The following is a 24,060-nucleotide window of genomic DNA, read 5'->3' as shown; positions in this document are numbered from 1 at the left end:
TAAAATCTCATGCAGAGCTGAGAACTTTGACGAATCAACGCTGCTCTTTTCTCGCTGCTTTAGCTGTGCTGCTTCATTGAGACGACAGAACAGCAAAAACAGCCGAAACCAACAAAACTCTTTGGGTTGTAATATAGCTAGCTAACTAGGCATGTAGTGTCAAAATGCTCCAGCAGGGGGCGTGGTGTTTGTGCATGTGTGACTCTGGGCCCTGTACCAGGTGTTTAGTGGAAATAAGCTTTCTCTGCAGTCTCAGCTTCAGAGTCTTAAGTAAATTATTATGTGCCGTCAATCATACAATACGTGGTGTAACGCTCTGATGGGGCAAGTGGGGAGGGCAAGACTGGCTGGCAAATAGAAGAGGACACTCACCCGCTGGTCTCCTCCTTCTCGGCGAGGATCGAGCTTCTTGGCAAAGTGCCTCAGGTTGTCATAGTTGTGAAAGTTGAACAAGGACACCAGATCCTACAACAGGACAGAAAGCCACAGGAGTCAGTCTGAGAGGTCAAAGGCTCAAAGCGCACACAACTGTGTATGTCTGCGTTAGGTGGTCTGCAAGTGACAGGAGATTGTGCAGTGCATTTCAAGTTTTCATTAGAGCCCTTTGTACCATCATAATGCTGAAATTAAACTTCATCACAATGTCATTAAACGCCTCAGGTTCCTGTTTTCAGGGTCATCCGAGGTTTAGTCCATGTGCTCTTTATATAGTCTTTAAAGGTAACATTTCGAGTAGTGCCAACAGTATCCGTTCCTTATTTATGTTTAGCTTGTTGTTGTTTATTTTTGTGTAGCCGTTCTGAAAATGTAATCAAAATTAACCTCATAAAAAGGTGACATTTCAAGGTTTAGAAGTGTGATGTTGATTAGGAAATGATTTACTGGTCCATTGTTTTAGACATAAGCAAAAGTTACAGTTGCCTTTCCATTAGACTTCCACTGTAAGTGTGAAACGCCAGTTTAATATATTTTACTGCATTTTCAGGGTTAGGAGAAACCACATTTTTACAAGTATATTCAATTTCAATTCCCTTTAAAAAAAAGAAAAGAAAGTCTTTCTCAGGACCTCAGAAGCAAATTACAATGTGCTACATCTCCATTTTAGCCTTTCAGCTAAGATAATGTTTTTAAGTCCTTATATTAATAAACTATTATTATTATTATTGTTGGTAATAATAATAGATTATGTGTATAATATTTGTAAAATAATAATAGTTTATTATTATAAATAATAATAGTTATATTAATAATAATTAATAATTATATCCGCATCTACCGTTTTGTTCTGCTATCAGAAACCCAGAAAATATTATTTTAAGACATTGAAGTTTGTGTAACAAGCAGTTAAACCTTGAAGCTGACCTTGAAACTGCACTTCACCTCATAAACTATGATTTAAAGGCCTCAAATATGCAGAACACTCCCTGAATTTGAAGAAAGAGTTGGCAGGAACGTCTGAATGTCTAATATTACGGCCATTTGCTGTTTTATGACCCCCTGACTAGCCAGTCTTTACTGTGACCGTGAGACTGTAGAAATGTGTCAAACTGTTTATACCATGATAAAAAATCTTGGTCTTACTGCCCATCCTTTAATTAACTCCACCAATAGGCTTTATGCCCAGCTCCACTACTTCCTGAACTTCAGCCAGCTCCTTTGTTTCCTGTCTGCCATTATTGGACAAACTGATTAATCCAGGTGTGCCTGACCTCAGTAACAATAATCAGACACACCTGAATGAATCAGTTTGTCCAATAATGGCAGACAGGAAACAAAGGAGCTGGCTGAAGTTCAGGAAGTAGTGGAGCTGGGCATAAAGCCTATTAGCTCTGGTTCCTTTCCTGGGGTCGTCGACTGTACCCACTCTTGAGTCCCAGTCCCAGACATGGACTCTGATTTCAGTAAGACACACAGGGAGTAATTATAGATTCCTTGACCTTTTACAAGGGTCTGAGAGGCTATCGAGATATTCAGACCCTGAAGCAGTGCTGGTTCTCAGAAAGACCTTAAAATAACACTGACAGATTCTGATCATTTCAGAGTTATACGATGGGAACCACTCGGAGGACAGGATCATGGGATCAAAAATACAGCAAACAGAGAAGACAAACTATAGATGAAAAGCATAAAAGCATATTTCTAAACACAAATTCTATTTATTGTATTAATTGCAGATATGTAACTACAGCTAGGCAATATAGCAGTACAAAAAAATAAATCTCTATAATTTTTAGGCCTCTGACAATTTTCAATATATAATTCAATATAATATTAATGTATTAACCTAACTGTAAAATACTGTACAAATCTAGTTAAAAATAATCTATCATTTTACACAGTTTTTCACTGTTTTTAAATGGATAAATAACTAAACTGAAACAATAACAAAACATAGCAATAAACAACTGAACTACCGTTCATAAATTTGGGGTCGGTAAGATTTTTGTAATGTTTTTGAAAGAAGTCTTTTATGCTCAGCAAAGCAGTAATACAGTAAAACAATTCAAAAATAACTTTTCACATGATCACATGATCCTTCAGAAATGTCAGTGTCACATGATCCTTCAGAAATCATTCTAATATGCTGATTTGGTTCTCACGAAACCAAAAAAAGTTGTGCTAGTTAATATTTTTGTAGAAACTGTGGTAAATGTTTTCAGGACTCTTTGATGAATAGAACATAGAAAGAAGAACATTTATTTGCATGTAAAAGTCACTTTACTGTCACTTTTGATCAATTTAACGTGTCCTTTCTATAAAAAATAAATAAATATATTATATTGATGGTAAATATACACTACCGTTCAAAAATTTTGGGTCAGTAAGATATGTACCAATAATAATAATAAAAAACAAATATTGCTTCATTTAACCAAATGTCACCAGCAAAAAAAAATTTGCTAATATATTGTGAATGTTTGACATATCGCCCGATCCCACATGTCTTACATGTATCATGTGAAAAGCACATACTTTACATCTCTTCACAAAGTTTTATGTCCTTGCATATCTTGGGTAATCATCAGAAAAGAAATCAAGTTTCCAGTACATGGGTAGAACTTTTTAAAAGAAATGAAAGTGTTTATATTGTGTGTAGGTGTGTTGAGAAACAAGAACATTCACATACCGTGCAGAACTGGATGCCCCTGACACTGTTGCCAAGTTTGTCTAATGGCGGAGACCAGCACATAATGCCCATCACATTGGGCACAACCAGCAGAATACCTCCAGCCACACCTGACTTGGCTGGAAGACCCACCTGGACAAAAATTAAATACATTAAAATAACATAAAACAATTATATACAAACAAATACTAGAATAATAGTTGAAGATGTTGTGTTTGGCTGGAAGATACTGGGTGAGTTCACTGAGAATTTAATAGAGTTGTTTATTTTCATGTTATGTTTGTCATGTTATGTTGTCATATTTCATGTTAATATAGCGTGCTTGGATTAGCATATAAAGGTGTGTTTACCCAGAAAAGATTATTGCACACCACAGTTTCGTATGTTCTACCATGAGTAGTTGGAGAATAAGTCACAGGGTTTTGTCCTGAAATACTGTGCGCTATAGTGATACAATACAACTGTTTAATGAATTTAAAAGAAAAAGTGTACTTTAAAGGGGTCCTATTATTCCCTTTTATGAAGTCTTGATTTTGTTTTGGGGGTATACTAGAACCCCAAACTATACTGTTTCATGCTTGATTGTTCAAAAAAAAATAAAAATGTAAATAAATAAAATTATATATATATATATATATATATATATATATATATATATATATATATATATATATATATATATATATATATATATATATATATATAATTTTATTTTTTTTACATATTTTACATTAATCACAGAACTCTCTCCCCAGTCTGGCTTGAACACGCTGATTTCAATGAAGCACCTCCTTCTGAAATACGAATTGTTCTGTGATTGGTTAGCTGGCCCAGTGTGTAGTAATTGGCAGCACTTAGCGTGTGTTCAGGAAATGTCCCACCCCTCCATAACTGCGAGTTCTTCTCTAGTGTAAATATTAAGGATGGCGTAAATTTTAAATCAAGCCGAGCCCGATTCAGACCCTGACAATGTTAACAAACAAGTGGATCATCCAGAACGGATTTCATGCACAGACTTTGCAAGCACGGATTTCACAGGACGTTTCAGAGTGGTATTTTTTTTTTTTACATTTTCTCATACATAATAGATAGCCCACTAGGGGCCTCAGCAAACTTCTAGCGGGGCCTCAAGATGACTTAAAGTGTTTTAAAACAGAGATAAAACATTAATATAAGATAGATTTTTCTTATTTTAATCCACCCCCTCAAGAACTGTTTTTTTTTTTCCTTTGAAAAATTATAGAAGTGTAATGTCTAGTCCAATAAAAGTCATAATAAAATATAACCCCATGGGCATTTTTATACATTTTATAAATATAATTTTTTTTTGTTATTTCAAGCTCTAAAATATTTTATCAGGTAGAAATTTAGTAAAATTCTATCCTTTTCCTTAATCCACGTCCAGTATATCACAAACAAGTGGAATGTCATGGGGCCTTCGAATATCGTTGTGAACAAAGATAAAGGTAAGAATGACAAGAAAAATGTGAAATGTAGAGAAAAAGAGGTACAAATTATGTTGTGAAATAGTACCCCAAAATAGCAGGAGGTGAGTTAGCACACGTATTGTGTGAACTATTCATTTTTAGTGGGTGTTTATGCAGGTGTGAACCTGCATGCACAAAAACTTACATGGAAGGCAAACTGTCCAGAGAAGTCATACATGCCGCAGGAGTGCATGAGGCTGAGGGTGTTTCGCACGGCCTCAGGGCTCAGCACACGCTCGCCTGTGATTGGACAGAAGCCGCCGTTGGCCAGCGTGGCAGCCATGACGCTAGCACTCTCACAAGTTACCTCGATGGAGCACAGCTGCACATATAGACGCAATCACAAATAAACACACATGAATAAGAAATATGATTAGGCCAAGATGCCTTTCAATAGGTTTCATTTGGCAGCTTTTTAAATAGATTTTATTGGTGACAAAAACCTAAGAATGAGACCATTTGTGTGTTTGTGTGTGTGATCAGGTGGGCTGATCCCATTGCACACACCACATGATCTCAGAGGCACATGATACGAGTCAAGGGACAGGGTCACCAGACTGCATTCTGCCATGCTTGTGCCATGCCAAACTAAGCCTGAACTTTCAATTCTAGGGTTGGGCATCAACAGGGAGTCCATAATTTGATTTTTATTCACAAGCTCTTGCTTTGATTTGATTTCATACTATTTTGACTAATCTGGGAAGACACTACCGTTTTCAAAGATATTTTCAATAAAATAAGAAGAATTTTATTTAGCAAGGAGAAATTAAATTAATCTAAAGTGACAGTAAAGACATTTGTAATGTTACAAAAGATTTATTTAAAATAAATGATGTTATGTTTCACAGTTTCCACAAAAATATTGAAATACAGCACAAGTTTTCAACATTGATACCAATAAGAAATGTTTCTTGAGCACCAAATCAGCATATCAAAATGATTTCTGAAGGATCATGTGACAGTGAAGACTGGAGTAATGGCTTTGCCTTCACATGAATACGTTACATTTTAAAAATTAGAAAACCGTAATTTTAAATTGCAATAATATTTCATAATAATGTAATTTTTTGGATAAAAAAACATGCAGTCTTGGTGAGCATAAGAGACTTCTTTCAAAAACATTAAAAAGATTACGACCACAAACTTTTGAATGGTAGTGTATTTCAGTTACAATGTCAACATTTTGGAATGCAATCCCAGAATGCTTTGCAACAAGTTCATAACTCTTATGATGCAATCCGACAGTGACACAGAAATGAAAGTCATCTCAGTACGCACCTGAAAGTAGAAGTCCAGAACAGCAGTCATATCTGTGCCATCTGGAAAGCACTGCATACAAGAGAACGAAAGGTTAAAGTCAAAATTCAGATCAAAACAACGAACCACTCCAGTAAGTAAAGGGCCGTTTACACGACATCGTTTTGACAATGGTGTCGTCTGTACACGAAAAATGCAATTTCTTTAGTACATAGTTGTCGTGTAAATGTACCCTAAATAGACAAATAAGTCACTGCATACAAACAGGCAGACAAAATGTGAAGGAGAGAAATAGAGGGATTGCTGGATGCAATAAATCAAGGGTGATAAAGACACTTAACCATTTCAAATATGCCCTGAGAAACTAACCTTCTTTTCTTTCAGGTAGTAGCCAATAGCGAAATTCCTATCTCCTGACTCACGCTCCGACTGGAATCTAGATCAGGTGAACATTTAAGATACATCATGTAAACATTCAGATGCCTCAATTGAACCAACCATGCAAATTATTAGGGCTGCACGATATTGATGAAAAATGCAATATGCGATAACTCATTAAAGGTGCATTAAGCAACTTTTCATGTTAAAAATACCCGTTTTTCTAACCCATACATGCTTAAACAATTGCCTGATGGGCTGAATGAGCCCTTCTATGATCACTGCGATTGCCTCTATAATCCTGTACAGTAAAATAAATAAGAGGGATTCGGGACGGAATCGACTGGGCGTGACGTCATGCGCGTTCACGCTCACCTGGTTATGTCTGGCAGGTTTGTGTATTCGCCGCCATTATAAGCATCAGCGAAGACAACTCGAGCGACTTTTGCAAAAGTAGAAGATGGATTCAAAGAGACCGGCTTCTAGTTCATCCCAAACCCCAACGCAAACTCCATGTAACCGCGTGCACAACTCTGGTTGCAGTTTCGCTTGTCGCCAGAGGGGGCATAGTTCTGCAAAAACTCAGAGACTTGCGCAATGCACCTTTAAATAATGCGATATTCAATACGATAATGCTTAAAGTGTGTAAAATAAATTATCTTTAAAATATATTTAAAATTATATAACCTACATACGTGTTTAACATTCTTTCTGTGACGAAAACATCCCAACAACAAAAGCGAACAGCAGTGTTTTACTGTAGCATAAGAAGTGTTATTTTAACATCAGTGTAAACCACAGGGTTTAGGGTTTCAGGAAGGCCTACATTAGGTTTATTTAACAACAGAAACTGAATAATCAAATGTAAAAACAAAACACTGCTTAGTTTTCACTGTATGAATTAAATATATACTGATAAAGCTACAAAAGTTATTCAGCCAAGAGCAGTGAGTGATTTTCTCTTTGTCTTTTGTTCATGACCCCAGTTATTGCAAGCTGTTGCGATATGCATATCGCGATATATACATTTGCGATATTTCGATATATTGTGCAGCCCTACAAATTATGCATTACATAAAAACAGAAATTGAAAGAGGACTACTTATTTTGACTGTATGATCTATGATCACATCTACAGAATTTGCAGCTCAACATACGTGGCATTGCTGAAACCAACATATTCATTTCCTGCCATCTTCTTCAAGAAGTTCATGACCTGCAGAAGAGAAATCAGAATAGGTTCATCAAAGCCAAAAACAACAACTGCTGTGAAAAGATTTATTGTAATCCTTTGCTAATTGACTCACATAATCAAACTTCTCAGCATTGCCTGCTCTTTGCTGAAAAACAGAGGGAAGAAATAAAAGGCATGTAAAAATATTTTGCCCTCATTGAGTGTTTATTATACTTCTATTCTAATAAATCACATTAAAATAGATAAAAATACATTTTCAAAATAGCATAATGGGGAAAAAATTAATCAGAAGAGTAACCAACTCATATTGATAATTTCATTCCTTAAATATTACCAGTACAATGCTAAAATCATCAGTTAGTAGTCTGTTGTTAGAAATCAATAAGAGGATAATAATCATTTCATGTTTACTACAGTAAAGTACTGTTATGCTCTACAAAGGAAGTGATGATGAACCGCTACAGAGCGAAGACTGGAGTTAAACATGTACATGAAGACCTGTAGGCCAAACAGAGAAGTGGGTCAAAAACCAGAGTGGATGTGAATCAGCAGGGTTGGTAACATCTTAAGATGATGTGTGAGGAGGATCTGTGCATTGTGTGTTGATGCGTTTCTGAGTGAGTGTGGATCAGTGTCCAATAACCTACAGTTTCCTGCCAGACTGAGTGTGGGTTTAGACACCCATCAAATGAATGCAAAGAGCTAAGAACCATTGAGCTTGATAACATTACTGCCATAAATGAACACTGACTAATGTGGTTGTTTGACTGTCTGTTAGATTGCTGAACATCAGGGGTGTAAAGTACTCAAATAATTGCACTTAATCACTATATTTCTATGGGCTAATTTGGCAAAATTGCATTCTTACTCAATTATATTTCTATATACACTACTGTTTAATAGTTTTGGGGTAAGATTTTTTTGTAGTTGTTGAAAGAAAGCAATAGTTTTACTCAGAAAGCATCTGATCAAAACTGACAGTAAAGACTTTTACATTGTTACGATTTTTTATTCTTTCTATTCATCAAAGAATTCTAAACAAAATATATCATTGTTTCCACAAAAATATTAAGCAGAACAACTGTTTTCAATATTTATAATAAATAAGAAATGTTTCTTGAGCCCTAAATCAGCATGTTAGAATGAGAAGGATCATGTAGTCTCAGCCTCAGATGGGACGTCCCATCCACTGACCGTTGGCTGACCGTCTGATGCATATGGCACACAAACGGGGAAACACTGTAGGAGTTTCGAAGTCATCATCTGACTGGTTGAATTCTCAAGGTTTTATGGGAGACGTGTGTGTCGAGCTCTTTAACGGTCTGCCTGAAAACAAAGCCGTCGTGACGCCAAACCCCCTCATGGAAGAAGAAAGCCGTCCTGTTTACAACTGTGACAATGAGCGCTTATCAGGATTATCAAGTAAATTCTTGTTTTTTCAATAGTTTGTGAAGTTCAAGGTGCCATTGTTGCAGTAAACTTGCACAATGTTCTTGAATGTGTAATTTATTAGATGGATGCTGTTATCTGGTCTTGTTATCATAGGGACAGACTTACATTTTCACGCCCCTAAAATGTCGCGGAACAGGTCCAGACCGTTGACACTAAAGTCTGGAGTAATGGCTGCTGAAATTCAGCTTTGCCATCACAGGAATAAATTGCATTTTTGTATATATAATTAATCTTAAGTACAATATTTTATACTTATTCAGCCAATTAAATCTATTTTAGTCTAAAATGCAATCAGAAGCCATGACACCTAAAGCAATTTAATTTGAAGATGAACCGTTGTAGATCTAAACTAAAGTCTATAATGCTGCTAATTTCAATGGTTTGCTAAAAGGTTCAATCCCATTTATTTGTATAAAACTTTTTACAATATACATGTTTGAAAGCACCTTTATATGAAAAAATAATAACACAAATATAAATAATAGAAAACAACTGTGTCATACAAAATCTTTTTGCACAAAGAAAACTTAATTATATTGGCTTCTTTTGTTTCTTTATTCTGTTTAATATTTAATTACAATTAAATGTGGAAACTTTTGTAATATTGTATAATAAAAATTGTACTCAATTTAAAAAAGTCCCAGTGCCAATAATTTAATGCAAGCACACACTTTTTGTACTTTTTACACCCCTGCTGCACATTATATCTTACAAGAGGGAAAAAGCTGTATGAAAAAATGCTGAATGTACTGCACCCAGTGTACTCCAGAAACCCACAAAGGCCATGCATCATTATTTTTTATCAAGCCCTCAAGAAAAAATTCTGAATAAAATAACGCATGGCCTCTGTGGGCTTCAGTAGCTTCCAGCACTAAAGATCATTTGGTCCTGCACAGATGCTCTATTTTATGCAGTGGCCGTCTTATTAAGAAACACAATGGCACTACTGATATTTTAGTATCCAGGCTTGTTCATGGGGAGGGAGGAAAAATGGAAAGGAAAAATTACCAACGTCATTGACCTGCAGCAGTGGTCAAAAAATCCCACAGATCCTACGTCTGCAAAATATGCAACAACATAAAACAGCACACAGAGCCTTCAACAGCATATCACACGCTTTAAGTACACGCTCATGGCGGTGCTCAAGGACTCGGAAGGAAGGGGAGGAAATGATGTCATGCGTTACTTAGGTGCAAAGGAACCCGACAGGCACGACTTACATTCAGCACTGACCTATCAGAACACATCAGAGGGGTGAAAGAAAGCTTGCGTCACACCACTATCATTCACAGGAGAACAATATGGGAAGAGCAATCACAATGGTTGAGTTTAGGTTTGATGGGAGATGTGAGGCTGAATTTCAGTTTACAGGATGCCGGACATTCATCACGCAGAGTGATGGTGCATCCTTTTAATGTGTGAATTGGTGCTGGGTTCAAATCAATTCTAGGGCTGTCAATTGAAATTTTAATCAAAATAATTACATGGTTTGCAACAAATGAATGAATAAAATTGCATATTACCCATATTTGCTGAGAAAAGCCCCCAAATGAAGATAAACAAAAGATTTTAAAGACGTTACAAAAGATAACTTTAGAAGGGACTACGGATGTAAATTAGCCCTGTGGCTATAATCTGGCATGTTTACGTCTGTTTTTGTTGTTTCAATGCAGATGTTCATTAATGTGCATTGTCCCTATCAAAAAAAAATAAAAAATAAATAAAAAAAAAGTCAATGTATTGTTTGTTTTATTTCTATTTTGCAGTCGAGATAGGCTTGTTTTGTCAATTTACAGCGTTTTTCCACGTAAAAGCAGCACTAGACACTAAGTAGATTATTTTTGTAAGATTTACTGGACTAAATTAACAAGTGAAATTGACAGCCCTCATAAATGCATACAAATTTGAATAGTTTCTCTTATGCAAACCTGTCGAAGCAGAGAATGACAATAGCTCCTGTCTACCCAGCTTGGAAAAGCCTTCTGGAAATGTGTGTGTGCATTTGTATGCGTGTTTTGTTTTGAAATTATAACTTTGCATAAAACACAGACATGCATTCTGTATACAAGGGCTCAACTGTGAGCATATTGTAGAGTGTCAACTCAAGGCAATATAGACATTACATTACAAAACCACTATTAACCCAGCTGGAGTGTTTTTCTTGTCTTGAGTGTTTGCACATGGACCAAAACACATAAAAGACCAAGGTATATCAGCCGTGACACACAAACACAACCAAAAGGTGCAAACAACTACAAGAAATACCAGCCAGGCTTCATAAACCCACTACTCTAAATATGTAATATGATGCATTTTAAGGATGGGCGATATATCCGATATTCACAATATACTTGCAATGATTTTCATGGTGATATAAAAATCAAGCAACACTGTGAATATCATATCGATTTTAATGTAAAGTTTCATAAAATTTAGCATAACAGCTTTAACATACCTATGTAACCTTCCTAGAACTATTGGAGGAAGTACCCGTTTTTTGGCGTGTTCGCGCTGCAGGAAATAGGAACGATTTTAGATCTAGGAACTCCTTTTGGAGGAACTAATTTAGCTCCTACTTCAGAGCAGGGTCTAAACCAGCACTATAGGAACTACCAGTGGCGTTAGTATACGTTCATTGGACGAACGCACACAAAATACCAGTACCCGCCATTTTTAAAAAAGCTGTGTAAACACACAGATTATAGCCTATATGTTTACTCCAAAAACTAACTCTATGAACATGGAAAACAGTGATAGATTGACCTCTTAACCTTTACACTAAGGAGAAAACAAGCGTGGCTTACATAACTTCAGAGTTCTTACTGGTGGTGCAAATGAAACCAGGAAAATGTTCCTAGGGAAACAATTAGTTCTCGGAGAACCACCCTGGTTGCTAGTTCCTAGAACTACCCGGAAGCCCCTTGTTAATCTTTACATAAACCTATTAAAAAATTCGGCTGCGCATTTAATATAACAAGGTTCAACACTAAGGATTAGGGTTGGGTTTTTTATTTTTTTATACCAGTGACAAATCTTTTAAAACGGTACCGGTGTCTAAACGGTGCCTGAACCGATTCTTTAAAAAAAAAGAGAGAGAGCCTCAAAACTTCTTGTTACATACCGGTTACTTGGGTACCGGTTCCATATCGGTGCCCGGTTTCGGTACCCAACCCTACTAAGGATTTTTTCCACTGGCTCAGTCGGGCTGGTTGATTTTTTCACTGGCCAAGTCACAAAAAAAGACATTGTTTTCATTGTTTTTGACCTACAGTATGTATGTAAACAGTGCTTTTTTTGTAGGTCTAACAGTAATATTCAGAAAGGAAATATAGCTACAGAAATTAAGTAAAGTAATTAAATGTCAAATAACACTGCACAGTCTTATCGAGTTTGAATGGTTTAAAAGTATTTGAATGGTTCATATAACGATCAATATTTTTTAATGCGTTGATTTTGACAGTCCTAATAGAAAATTTAAATGTAGTTATTTTTTTCTTGAAAGAACTACTAAAAAATAAAATTAAAAAAAATAATCCCACAGCTTTTTTTTATTTCAGAAAAAAAATATTTAACAAAATATATACTAAATTAGAACATATTTTTTGTGCAAGTTTTATGTAAATCACTCTTGGGGCCTTTTTCTGCAACATTCAAAAAAAGCCTAATTTATATAAAACTAAACTTAGAAATACAATATATTTATAAGGTTATATATTTTTTAGTTATATCGCCCAGCCCAAGTGACAAGAGAGGGTGTAAAAAATGTGGAGAATAGAAAGTCTGGATGAATTTTACTTGAAATTCATTGCAAACAGACTTCTAACAATAATGGTCCTGAAAACAGGATGATCTCCACTTATTGTAGTTGAAATGAAAGTGGAGGCCTTGAGTAGGTGTACTGTGTACAGTAATTAAAACAAAGAAAAGACAAGAAGCACCTAAAATACACACTGATGATCAGTTGGTCTTAGTCTAGGCAGCATTGCTCACAATTAATTATTCATACAGTCTATAAAATACAACTACAACCAAAACCTCTAAATATCATTACTGCACATGTAACCTTTATCAACAACATTTGGCCAATACCAAATAGTCTGTTCTGGCTAAATCAAATTAGGTAAATGTGAGTACAGTTAGGAGAAGTAGTCAAAAACAATTACTAACATGAAAATGAAGTGGAAGATGCTTACCTTAATGAGAGAGGTACACACGATTGCACCAGCATTCACCATTGGGTTATGGGGTTTCTCTGTGGGAAAATAACATTTCTTATGTTCCTTAGGGTTACATGTTTAAAATATAAGACACATGTAGACACTGTTCCCTGATTATAGAAGCAAGCAGTCATGCATAAGATGATGGTTATAATTCGTACCGTCCTCATCCAGGAAGAGCTTGTTGAAGCGTAAGCCACTGGGTTCTTTCCCAATGAACCGGTGCACATATTCAGTGCCGTGGTCGTGCACGGCAATAGCGTACTTGAGCGGCTTCACGCACGACTGCAGGCAAAATGGCACTTTAGTGTCACCCACTGTGTGTCTGTGTAAAGGAGTAAACAGAGATCAGAACCAGAGATATCATCCTATGGTCCACATAAGCAAACAAACAAAAGAATAAAAGGAAGCTGAACCTAAAGGCCACACTGTGATTCTAACATGATATGAAGATGTTCTGACAAACACGTCGCTCTTTTCACTCTCTCTAAATACAATGAGGAGGAAAAAAAATAACTTTTTTTATTATTTATTATTCTAAAATAGTTAGTGGTGTCAATCAGGGTTTTTCCAGGGTCAAAAATCCACACACAAAGTACCCTACGCATGTGAACTGCAAGCCCGGTACTGACAATAATACCCCTCAAAAATGCAAACTTATCCTATTTATTCATGAAATAAACAATAATCACTGTCAGGACAGATCATAAAACAAAGTGCTTAGAATTATTTTATATTTAAAAATCTGTAAATGTATATGTAAAAAGTCCCTGAGTGACTGAATTGAAAAGTTACAGTAGACATAAAATGAACAAAGAAAAAGTGGCAGGTGTATTATTTAGCATTTACAATCCAAGGCTTGCAGTATCAGATTGTTTTGTTCTGTCCATTGTGATGGTCATCACTGTCAAACGGATTCAATCATGCATTTAAATACGGTTGTCAAACCAGAAACTTTGCAATGTGTAGTAATCACTGAAGCTGTCAATAATGCCAGGTGCACAAAGCTGCACTCTTGCGAACACTCCTGTTATAATCAATGAAGCTGTCTATGCTATGAAAAGAATATCTTATTGACATCGTGTTTATAGTTTGTATAAGGAAAACGTATATATGAAAGGAGATAAATATTATATAATGAAAGGATTCGCGAGCGTGCAGAACTCCTGCCGAGACAAACTCAGCTGTGTTGAGCGGATTCTGACAATCTGATTGGCCACTGCGTTCACACACTCAACAGATATTTGTCAGATGTTTGTGATTGGCTACAAAAGCTCAACGCTGCAAAAACACATTGAAAATTGAAACCTTTGACGCTCTGCACAGAGTGCTTACATAAAACACTCACGGAAGCAATGATACTGCAGAACAGCAGATATGGTCACATTCAAAAATCTGATAAATCTTTGGCGGGACAAAGATTCATTTTTGGCATGTGCCATAGTATGTTTAATGCAGGAAAAACCCTGTCAATATGCAGTGATCATGTTATCTGTCTTGTTTTGTTTTTTGGGGTTGTTGTGAGATTCAAATTGTGAATGTGTTATTACATAACACATTTCAGAGTATGAGCTATTGTTGTATGTAGTTTTATATTTATTTCATTTAATACAAATTTTGTGTAAAGATCAGAAAAGAACAAAGTGAAGTCATTCCATCAATTTCTGTCAATAGGTCAAGGCTCTGGCAGTGTTGTTGACTAAAAGAGCTGGTTACTGTGTAACAGGTGAATGGCCATAGCAATCACTACAGAGCTATGCAGGCACCGCATGTATCTTTACAACAAATTCTATAGCATGGGGTAAAACATATACTGTATCTATGTCCTTATCATCAGAGATCAAAGGATGTATCGTGACACACGGGTCTAAATATTGAGGGAATCATTAATTACTTTGAGTTTATAGTCCTGTTATCAATGATTCTCACATAAGAGGCTTAACATTTAGCATGTTTTTTCTCCACTGGATGACTAGTCCAGGAGAATATTGGAGCATTTATTGAATGATAAGATTAGCAGCCACTTTATCTGATGGTTTTGTGACCAATATATATGAAGTATTTCCGGTACTTGTTATAATGTACATAGTGAATGGTGAGTGATAGCGCAGTTCAAGTGGTTTGGTTAATAAATACCCAAAATGATTATCAAAGCTTGTTGAAATATGAAAATTGTAATGGTACAACTGCAGTTCAAAGATTTTTTAGAGACAAATGCAGTGAAACCATTCATTGATCTCAGTAGATGATGCTCAAATAAGTAGATGAACCTAAAATAATCTAAATCTCATGCTGTCAGTAGATGAAGGTGTAGGATTCATACCTTTGTCCATCTACTGTGCAAAGGGAAACGGCCCACAGATCTGGGCTGAATTTGGCAAGTTGGGGAATGTAGTCAGCAACCTGTGATCAAAAGAAAGAAGTGAGCAGAAACAAAGGCTATATCAAGTAGAAAAAAACATTTTAGTTGAAGTGTTATTATTTCCATTTCTCTCATCTTACCAGGCCCCCGGAAAGATTACGGCCTTTCTCATAAAGTGTATCGATGTGGGAGGCGAAAGTCTGGAAATCAGGGATGACAAACTTTTTCCGGAAGGCCTGGGTTAGGAGAACAATGTTGCTCTGGACACACCTGAAGAAACAAGAGTAGACAGAGCTGAAGAATGTATACCTACTAGTGGCTTGCTCAGCATTTATGGGGGAAACCAAAGTATGTATTTTTGTCTGTGTAATTTTTTTCCTCCCGAGTAATTATACACCGAGATTAATTTGTTACTTAAATTAGACATAACTATTAACTCCACTATATGACCAATCTGCATAAACTGGCTAATTTATGCCATCAAAGTTGTGCATTTTAGGGAGACAAATGATAAAAGTGAACACTTTTGTATTACAGCGCTCAAGAATCAATGCAACACACATTAGAAAAACTCTTTCTTGAAGCAATCGTTTACACTCCCTCCTCAGGAAGCTAAATGTTTATTTCCAATTTGATCAAAAGATAGAGGAGAAAAATGCTGAATCTGTTCCAATGCATATTTCTCGCTGAAAGATGAAAGATTTATTGTAAAATGTCAAAACATCTATGGCGTGAGAGAGGAAGCCATGGCTGGTTTCACAGAGCTGGGTGATTCACTTCCACTGCAGCAGAGGAGAGTACAGCGTTCACAGGCATCATAAACTCAAACGTCCTCTAAGACTGTGTCTGAAATATTGGTCCAGTTGCCTCACCAAGGTCCCTGAACAGACAGACAAGCTCAAAATAGCTGTGCACTGTGCTGCTGCTCAGATTTATGTGGTTGTGGATGTTCAAAAGATAATCTATTACTTGCATCTGTAGGGCAGGAGAAGCTAGAGAGCAACCAATTTTTTTTTAAATAGCATACTAGCATCCTACTATTTCTGCAGTATGTTTGCTGTGCACCATATACAATCTGTAGTCATAGAAAACCTGGATATCCAACCACTTTTGCCAAAATGTGCATCGTACATCAGAGCACATGGTGGTAGTACTACATCCCACAATGCAATGAGCCCAGCTTGACTTCTTCCTTTTCCAGAGTAAAAGTAAAGACCACATATTTTGAACAGTTTTTCTTGATTAATTATTTAATCGAATAAAGAAATTTTTTTCAGAATATTTGATTTCAAAATGTGAAATTATCTGGGTTTTTTTTTCTTCAAGATCATAATTGGACACCACACACTAAATTAAACATGTAATGTAGTATTTGTGCCAAAAATGCAGCACATTACTGTTTGAATTTAATGTTTATTGTTGCATTCATGTTTAATTTACTAATTTATATAAATTTATATAAAAAAACAGCAAGTGTATGCAGTATCTGAGCCTTATATACTGTATAATGCCTGCTATTTTTCACTAAAGATGCACTCACTCATCATTGTTTTTTTTATTTCGTTGGCTTTTCTTCGTCCCAGTGGTCTAGGGCTTCACATTAACACATATCGGAATAAATACATGAATTTGGTTTAATAACCACAGCTAAATCAAGTTAGAGTGTTTTATCTTTCTTTTGTTATTCTTTTTCATCCACGTTTCCTTTTTAACATTTCATCTGCACGGTTCAGTCAAATTTTTTGATAATTTTTTTTATATCGTCTCTCTCTCTGTCTATTTATTGCCTTGATCGCCATGCAAGGTCACTCACTGCCATAATCTATCAAGCCTCTACAAGCTGACACCACGGCATCTATCTTTTCAGTCTGTAATGAAGCTGTCAGTGGCAGACAGATCGACCGGGGTGGTAAAAGCTGAAAAACAGACATCTATCAGGCTGGTTATGGAGGGAGGTGTTTATGGATCATGCCAGAAGAGTGACACAAAGCTCGAGGGAGCAGATTGTCAGGGATCGCTTGTGTTGCCAAAAGACAGCGATTACTAACTATCAATAAGATGCAACGTGCCGCCCATCAACCACAACTCTTAATATATGCAATCAATCACCTATGTATATTATCTAAATGTGTGGGGACCGTTATAAAATCCTGATGTATTTGTCAGCAGACAGGTCCACACAGAGTCATCAGTTTCAAGCAGAATCCTGTTAAACAAAACCTTGTAAGGAGAAAGCACTTTTTTTCCTCTCTCTCTTCTCACCTGCAGGGCATTATTTTGGCTGAGAAATGATTCATTTCTCACCTTGAATTACCAGGGAAAATATAGTTGGGCTAATGATAGGTGCAATTATACGATCATACTAATAGTTCTGCAGTACATAATACGTAGTATATACACTGTATGCAATGTGCTTGACTTCTTAACCATCTGAAGAATTGGTTTGATGATCAACCAGATTCACCAGGAAAAATTCATGCAAAACCAGCCTGAACCTTTTTAATTAGGGTATGATGAAAGATGATATTTCACAAATTCAAACATCTGAATCAGAATCAACCCAGCAAAATCAATTACATTTTAAAATATATTAAAACAGAAACAGTTGTTTTAAATTGTAATAATATTTTAGAATACTGTTATTTATTTTTTACTGTATTTTTGATCAAATAAATGCAGCCTTGGTGAGCATAAGAGATGTCTATCACCTACACTTTAAGAAAAAATCTTACTGACCCCAAACGTTTGAACAGTAGTGTACACACAATCAGAGCTGATCAATGCTATTTTTTAAATTTATTTTCCTAATCATTCCAGGCCTGCAAAATTTCCAGCTTTTTCCATGACCGTGGCGTGCAGCACATTAAAAACAGCGTCAACTTACTTTTTGAACAGATGTCGGTCCAGCATTACGCCATCTGCCGTGGATTTGAGGGTGACTTTCAACATGTCCATACATTCTTTCAGCCGCGGATCTCCCGTTCGAAGTCCAGTGGCCTTCAATGCCTGAATGCACACATAATCAATAGATTTCCATGAGCACAAATAAGAGTTAACAGCTCATTTTCAATGCCATTATTTATTACTATCATCAATCAAAACACTCTTATCAGTGGGTTTTACATCCTTTGTCAGCCAGGTTAGATAAAATAGCCTTGGTGTAATAAAATATGGCTCTGTGCCCCATTTAGAGGCGCTGATAACAGCAATAACACATCAGTAACTGTACACACTGACCCCATCAGTCCTCCCTTCGGTCAAACTATTGCAAGGAACAGTTGACCTACTAGCAGGAGATGTAAACAAAACATGCTACAGCCGATAATATCTATCCCTGTGCATTTAAACATGTGTGAAGAGGAGTGCTGTCACTCACGGTAATGAATTTGTGAGCTGGGATCCTCTCCTGGCCTTCGGCAATACTGTAAAACAGCAGGTCCTCCAAGCTGGGCAGAATGCCAGCCTTCCTTCTCCTGGGACAAGAGAGAAAAGAGCATTGGCACTGAGTGACTGACTTTAGAAAATGACCTTTACCATGACAGAAACTGCAGTCACAGGATATGACATATTATGTCAGCCTGGAGTGTATTTGAACACTATAATCTTTGGTTAATTGGGGTTAATTTCAGAAAAAAACCTATTACAGAGAAACAGAGCCATGCAACAAAGTTTAACAGAAAAAGGAATCAGTCAGTGAAGAGTTAAAAAGCCAATGATATTTCTTGAAATAATTCCTTGGGACGGGACATATGCATATATTTTTGAAATGGCCAATAATATAATAATTTATTATTATTAGTTAATTATCAATAAAATGTCTATTTTGTGTTTCCATGAATATGACAACACGTATATTCTAACTGTGCTGATATCTACAAAGATCATGTTACAGGTCTTCTGCAATGCAAACACACATGAGCATTGTGCAACACAGGAGTGCAGAGTCAGACTCACTTTTGCCAAGTTCTATTAAGAGGCGACCTAACTTTGAGCCATTAAGAGTCGTTGCATTATCACATTTAGATGGCTTTGAGTCTAATGGAGCTCTGCGTAAGCTGCTGTGGCACTGAGCCACAACAGAGTCTGGCCAGGACTGTATTTCCTACCAAAACATCCCCTCACAGAGCACTTTCCCACTACACCACACACTAATAACATTCCCTGAACTACAACTCTGTCCTTTCCCAAACTTCATTTCTATTAGCTCTATTCATTTTATGTTTCATAGACAAACGGTGGTTTTGATCACTAGGGTTCATTTGTGAGGATTATGAAACAGAGAAAGGAAAGTTGTTGAGAAAGGATTGATACGGTTGTAGACTAGAGGTGAAAGATTGGAAGTGACGATTCAAATCATACTTACACACAAATAAACAGCAGGCAGAGCAATGGGGGAGAGAAAAACATGCAGAATGAATGAGAAACATACGACAAACAGATCAATGAATTATGACAAACTTAAAATGCTGAGAAAATATAATCAAGAGCCTTTCATGATGTATAATGTACTAAATTCAGTTGCTTTTGCTTCTTTTGAAAACAGATCGTATAAATACTGTTTAGAAGTTGGGGTCTGTACGGTGGTTTTCAAGAAATTAATACTTTTATTAAAGAATGCATTACTCAATCAAAAGTGACAGTAAATACATTTATAATGTTGTTAAATTGTACATTTTAAAATATATTAAAATGGAAAATTACTTTAAGTTGTAATAATATTTCACAATATTACTGTATTTACTGTATTTTTTTATCAAATAAATGTCACCTTGGTGAGCATAAGTGACTTCTTTCAAAAACATTTGAAAAGCAATTTTACTGACCCCAAATGGGTCTATTTCTGTCTTTGGCCTGCCTTATAATTGAACATTATTAGGAATGCTGAAAAAAAAATGCTGTTGATAAATTTGCCGTAACTGATTACCACAGAGAATCATTTCTACTCAAACCTCACTTTATATGGGGCCACATATATATAAATTGATACAATCAAGCACTTACTATGAATAATTCAGTAAAAGCAGTTAATTATAGCTATAAAACTATAAAGCTTGCTATAAATCGTGTTTTCTTAGGTGGGACTACTGTTGTAAGTGTTTAAACTTCTGGTTATGCTTTAATGAAGTAAATTCTCTTCATGTTGACAGCACACAGACAGTTATGACAAATATTTTTCAGATATGTTTCATGCCAAAATACAGGGTTAATCAGTTTTACATTGTCATGAAATTGAAATGAAAACAAAGTGATATTAACTTACACAGATACTATCACATCAGTCTCACGCAGACGACAAGTATTTGTCTTGCGTCTGCTAAGTATTTAATGTTTACTGCCTGCCTGGCCCCGCAAAAATATGGATTAGCTGACACTATTTTCTGTGGAAATCAACATTTTGCCAAAAAATACAAATGGAATATTACTGTAAGATTAAAAACATGAAAAAGAGAAATTTATAAAAGATAATGCAGAAAAATAAACTAAAAACAAAAAAGTTACACACAGGAATATCTGACGATGCAACCCACAAACAGTCATTATGCAAAAAACATTTAGTTTTTCCTATTAAATTGATATTATATTAAGCAGGATGCAGACAAAGAACTGATGAACATTGATTTAATTTGAAGTGAGGTCATTTGAAGTACAAACTGAGTTATGTGATTCAAAATCAATTGTGTGATGATCAGAATTGCGGTATCAGCTTGCAGCTGAAACAGTCGGTTTGTAGTTCTGTCTAATGAAAAACAAAAGGGATCGATAAAAGGGAAATGGGTGAATCCTCGACACTGGACCTTTGGGATCTACTTAGCACTAAAAGTCTATGAATTACAAAACAGCACATCTGTCTGATTCCGGCCCACGCTCCTCTCCTTTTGTCGGTTGTCTCTCCGTCTCTGCAGTGTGTGACCCTAAACGGGATTCCAGGGATTCTCAGAGCGCCTGATAGCTCATCGCCCTCCAGCAGACTTAATAAAACAAACATTACGCGCCTATTTACACACCACTGACAGCTCAGAGAAGACAAACCCAGCACGTAACCAAAAACCACAGACCGTGCAGAGACAGTCACTCGACAGCGGGGAACTTGGTGGCACAATTTGAAAGCAGCACAATTATTATTAAAGATTTTTGTGTAAATATTTTAATGTCCATTTTATTAAATCACAAATTTGAAATTCATTAAATCAAAATGAAAGTAATTCATTACTAAATTATGATATTCATGATCTTTTTCAAATAATAATAAGGATGTGGGCGGTACTGTCAACAATTTGTTTGACCAATGCAATCGGTTCAAAATGTTTATTTAACAACAAACTTTGTTTAATCATTTACAGTAATTTATATTTGTACATGAGTGAGGCACTATAATAACCATCATCTAAATCTGTTAACTCTTTCACCGCCAGCGTTTTTTCAAAAAGTTACCAGGCAGCGGCAGAATTTTTGAAAAATGACAAAAATGTCATGGCCCCCAGAATATTTTGTGTATGAATATCTGAACATACAATATATCAAAAGAAAGACCAGAGCATATAATTTAAAAACAAGCAAAATGATTCTACCTTCATGCATTATTTTTTTATCAACACTCAAATGTGAGTAAGTTTTCATAAAAAAAGCAACATTTTAAACAAAAAGCTGAGAAAATCTAATTTTTGTCAAAGACCACGTCTTGATGGGATTCAGAACGATGATCAAAACAGATTTAGTAGATCGAGTCCATCAACACCAACAAAAATTCACAGTCATATACCTCGTCCTGGGTCGACATTTCATTCGGTAACGTTAGGCAGTTTTGATTTATATGCTGTTGACAATTGATGATCACGTTATTTAACATGCAATGCTTCTTTTGCTTTTTTCTGCTTCTTCTTCGCCTGTGTTTTGATCCAGAGATTCTGTACTCTTTCAGAAGATGCATAATAGCGTCCTCTACCGTTTAACAGTTAAAACATGGATTGCCGGAAAATTCTGTCAATGGTGGAGAAACACTGATCTATATAATGTCATTCTATATAGAGGGAAACAGTTAAAAATCAGAAAATATGAAGCGCACAGCATAGAAAAAACAGTGTGGAACCAATTTATCCAAGAAAATTACGTAGTTTAAAGCAAATGGTTAAAAACTAACTTTGGCAAGCCTCAAACACTACATATATTTCCTCCATGTTTCAAGGGAGATTAGATCATGATGCATATGTAGAATGATCACAAAGATTATGTTGGCCCTTTTGACAATACGTACAACACCTCGCCTTTGTCATTTCTATTGGGTGAGGTCAGATTTAAAGCTTGTAACTGATGGGCTTAAACTAAAGGAACCTGACATAACTTGCACTGTAACACTAAAGTCTCCTGGATAAATGCTCACAAATGACTCAGCCATTCCAGGCATAAGGGCCATCATTCACAGGGAAAAAGGACAAAAGCATTAGATAACTGACCTTGCATTCATCACATTTATGCCAAACACACAGGAGAGGAAGTATATTCCCAGAGATGAGGAAATATGAAACTGAAAATACATATTCGCCATCTAACTATCTTAGAACTTCCTGTTTTTCTTCATTACACAAGTGGTCACATGGCATTTGATTGTGTTTACTGCACACTGTGCAAGTTTAACAGTTGTTTATTGGTTTATTGGTCTAAACAGCTTGACCCTCAGAGCATATTAAACTTCATGGTGGTATTAATGGACACTTGATGCTATTCATGGCTTATGTTCTTCCTATCTGTGAACTTGTACAGGGAAGGCCAATATTTCAATCAACAGAGTTCCCATCTGGTCCTCGATCAAAAGATTCTGACACAGGAGGTCTTGACTTCAATGCATCACAAAGTATACACCAAGTATGAACTGATAATGAATTTTGCTACTTGCATTAGAGGAAAAGCTGATTTTACAAGTAGCTGTTCAATAATAATAATAATAATAATAAAAAATTAAACAAGTTGTGAAGATACAAATAAGGGTGCTTTCACACCTGAGAGTTTGTTTCAGAACCTGGTGCGTTTTCTCCCTTGGTTCGGCTTTGTTTAAGTATATGTAAACACAACCATCATGCTTGGATCCGCACCAAAACAATCGTTCCGAGACCGCCTGAACAAGGTGGTCTCGGCCCAATTGCAAGCGAACTATTGGGCGGTTCTCTCGAGGTGTGAAAGCAATCTGACCCAACGGACCAAATGGTATAATTACAGGAAAACAGGAACAGGAAATGTGCTATATAAATAGCAGTAGTGTCAGTGAACACATTAGTTATCACAGTTGAAAACGATGTTTTATGTTATGGTTAATAAGCAAGATGGAGGCTGATATTTAAAAAAAAAATCCACAGTGGATTATTTTTCAGGAAAAAAAAAAAAGAGAGGATGCACTGACATGGTGCTCAAAGTGCCAAGAAGTCATTTGGAAGTGAAAGATCCAAACCTTCTGGATTGTGACAAACAGTTGCCCATCCACACACTGTCTGATAAATCTGGTCCATTGTCTGGATGAGTAACATATACTGGTAGTTATACTGTCCTCAAGAGAGCCATTAGATGCCCATCCAACCCTGCTGTACGTATAGGAA

At 36.1% G+C, this 24,060-nt stretch overlaps 1 protein-coding gene across 6 annotated transcripts in view; it reads right to left on the bottom strand.

The window, feature by feature from the left end:
* The window catches only part of glsb (glutaminase b), a 51,041-nt gene that overhangs the window by 13,333 nt on the left and 13,648 nt on the right, over window positions 1-24,060 (bottom strand). For 3 of the 6 annotated variants that reach the window (XM_079880960.1, XM_079880963.1, XM_079880964.1), the window contains exons 2-14: window positions 18,852-18,942; window positions 18,360-18,481; window positions 15,616-15,745; window positions 15,437-15,516; window positions 13,275-13,438; window positions 13,090-13,148; window positions 7,557-7,589; window positions 7,407-7,465; window positions 6,241-6,307; window positions 5,893-5,943; window positions 4,760-4,936; window positions 3,128-3,259; window positions 373-465 (exon numbers count right to left, since the gene is read on the bottom strand). In XM_079880960.1, coding sequence (XP_079737086.1) covers window positions 373-465; window positions 3,128-3,259; window positions 4,760-4,936; window positions 5,893-5,943; window positions 6,241-6,307; window positions 7,407-7,465; window positions 7,557-7,589; window positions 13,090-13,148; window positions 13,275-13,438; window positions 15,437-15,516; window positions 15,616-15,745; window positions 18,360-18,481; window positions 18,852-18,942 — 1,258 coding nt within the window. Of the gene's footprint in view, window positions 1-372; window positions 466-3,127; window positions 3,260-4,759; window positions 4,937-5,892; window positions 5,944-6,240; window positions 6,308-7,406; window positions 7,466-7,556; window positions 7,590-13,089; window positions 13,149-13,274; window positions 13,439-15,436; window positions 15,517-15,615; window positions 15,746-18,359; window positions 18,482-18,851; window positions 18,949-24,060 lie in introns of all 6 variants that reach the window. The other 3 variants (XM_079880962.1, XM_079880959.1, XM_079880961.1) reach the window with 1 other exon arrangement.

This window comes from Squalius cephalus (genome assembly GCF_949319135.1).
Source record: "Squalius cephalus genome assembly, chromosome: 9".
Taxonomy (NCBI): Eukaryota; Metazoa; Chordata; class Actinopteri; order Cypriniformes; family Leuciscidae; genus Squalius; species Squalius cephalus.
The sequence above is the reverse complement of the archived record's forward strand: the minus strand, read 5'-3'. Positions and strand labels throughout refer to the sequence as shown.